The sequence below is a fragment of the Entamoeba dispar genome, genomic scaffold (assembly GCF_000209125.1).
Source record: "Entamoeba dispar SAW760 scf_1105229462947 genomic scaffold, whole genome shotgun sequence".
Taxonomy (NCBI): Eukaryota; Evosea; order Mastigamoebida; family Endamoebidae; genus Entamoeba; species Entamoeba dispar.
Window position 1 is genome coordinate 24285 of NW_001855447.1, and position 2226 is coordinate 26510.

Sequence of the window (2226 nt, forward strand, 5' to 3'; positions counted from 1 at the left end):
AGATGTAAGGAGAGAATAAATCAAAAGATAAAATGAATAAAAATAATAACAACAAAATGAAATATATTATAGTTGATAATGTGATTGAAATGTATTTGTATTAATTCGTTTATTGATTATCATCATGTGATAATGATAATAACATCATTTTATTCATTATTAGATTTAAATAAATAATAAATATAAAATGAAAATAGCAGATAAATAATATCATAAATATTTGATATAAAGAATCAATTTAAATAATAAAGAATCAAGAATAATGAATGATAAAATAAAAGAAATAATGAATAAAAATGAATGAAATAATGATAATATTAACAATGAAACTGTTGGATGGTATTTAAAATATATAAAGATAAATATAAAATAAAGAAGAAATGAATAGGAAATGAAAATAAGAAATGAATAAAATAGAAAAAAGATGATCAATGAAGAAATGATAACAAATATAAAAAAAAATGATAATAATTAATTGAAAATATCAATAAAACTGAATTTAATAATTTATAAATAATGTAAATAAAATAATAAACATAAAATGAAATTAATGAGTAAATAAAATAACAAATCAAATATAATGAATAATAAAATCAATACAATAGATAACTAAATAAATAAAGAATAAAATAAGATAACAGAATAATAAACATTCACTAATAGTTCATCACTTATTAAATATAAGGTAACAAAAACTCACTTTGTTTGAAAATACAGAAGTTGTAAATAAATTATAATAACTCTATAAGAAGAATTATTATATTTGCAATTAAAAAAAATTATAAATACTTTAAGTTTTATAAAACAATAAAATTTTTTTAATAATAAAAAACAAATAAATAAAAAGTCAAATTGTTTAATTATCAGCGGCTCCTTCTTTATTACCTCCTCTAATAAGACCAGTTCTTCTAGCAGCAACTTTACCAGCTTTTTGTCCTGGTGGTGATGATCTCTTAAGAGTAGTTGGATGTCCAACATGTTGATGGTTTCCTCCTCCATGTGGATGGTCAACTGGATTCATAGCAACACCTCTAACTCTTGGCCATGTAGTTCTTTTAGCCTTATACATACGATAAGCAACACCAGCCTTAAGAATTGGTTTTTCAGTTCTTCCTCCACCTGCAATAATACCAACCATAGCTCTGCAATTTGATTTTAAGGTCTTTTTAGCTCCAGATGGAAGTCTAATACGAGTAGTTTCATTATCAGCATTATGTGAAATAACAGTAGCATAATTTCCTGATGCTCTTGCAATAATTCCTCTGTCTCCTGGTTTAGATTCAACATTACAAACAACGGTACCTTCTGGGCATTGTCCAATTGGAAGAACATTTCCAATGTGAAGGGATGCTTTGCTTCCGCAATAAATGTATTGTCCTGAATATAATCCTTCAGCACAAATGAATAATTCTTTATCAAGTCCATATTGTCTTGGATTTCTGAAAACAACTCTAGCAAGAGGAGCTCCTCTTCCTGGATCATGTTCAATTGATTTAACTAATCCTCTAACTGTTGAGTGTCTTTCAAAGAAGTCAATGGCACGATGTTGAGCAACACCCAATTTGTGATGACTTCTTGATTTGAAGATGGATCCTCTTCCTTTTCTTTGACTGAGTGTTCTTCTTCCCATCGACTAACAACCCTTTTTAGTTCCTTTGTAAGTTCATTATTGAGGGTTCGATTTTAGTTTTTTTATTATTTCTTAATAGCATTTTATAGTTTTTATTCATTTTGATTCAATTCGTGAAAAAACATTTTATTCAATTCATAATAATATGTTTTATAAAATTAATTAAATTTTTTTTTGATATAAATAATTAATTATTTTATAAAAGTGTTATTTAATTATTTTATTTCCTTTTATTTAAAATAATCATTTTTCGAGATTCGAATTGGCACGTCAGAAACTCCACACAGAACCATAAAACATTTCCATGTTTTGAATCACTAGTTACATTTGATTATGATATTACTATTAGTTAGAATACATCTTAGTTAATATTGTAAGAATATCAGTGTTTATTATTTATATTGATTGAATATCATTTATATTAAATGTGCATTTATTTATAAAGATATAGTATTAATTACTTATTAGAATACATGTATATTCGATAACATACATGTATTATCAATGAAAAACTATCTGTTGTTATGGTTGATGTTAAAATTGAAATTAATCATAATAATATAATGATAATGATATATTCTTCTTAAAACATGAAA

General features: G+C 24.4%; 1 protein-coding gene across 1 annotated transcript, besides 7 other annotated features; it reads right to left on the minus strand.

The window, feature by feature from the left end:
• Positions 1–167: 167 nt before the first annotated feature.
• Positions 168–329: a microsatellite.
• Positions 230–423: a microsatellite.
• Positions 353–507: a microsatellite.
• A 2-nt stretch (positions 508–509) lies between these two features.
• Positions 510–629: a microsatellite.
• A 94-nt stretch (positions 630–723) lies between these two features.
• Positions 724–846: a sequence feature (AT_rich).
• A 10-nt stretch (positions 847–856) lies between these two features.
• On the minus strand, positions 857–1630 carry EDI_099550 (60S ribosomal protein L8, putative; the record flags this gene model as incomplete). The annotated part of the gene is made up of 1 exon (XM_001740453.1): positions 857–1630. The coding sequence occupies one exon, from the start codon at positions 1628–1630 to the stop codon at positions 857–859; it is 774 nt and encodes a 257-aa protein (XP_001740505.1).
• A 137-nt stretch (positions 1631–1767) lies between these two features.
• Positions 1768–1874: a sequence feature (AT_rich).
• A 9-nt stretch (positions 1875–1883) lies between these two features.
• Positions 1884–2226: a repeat region.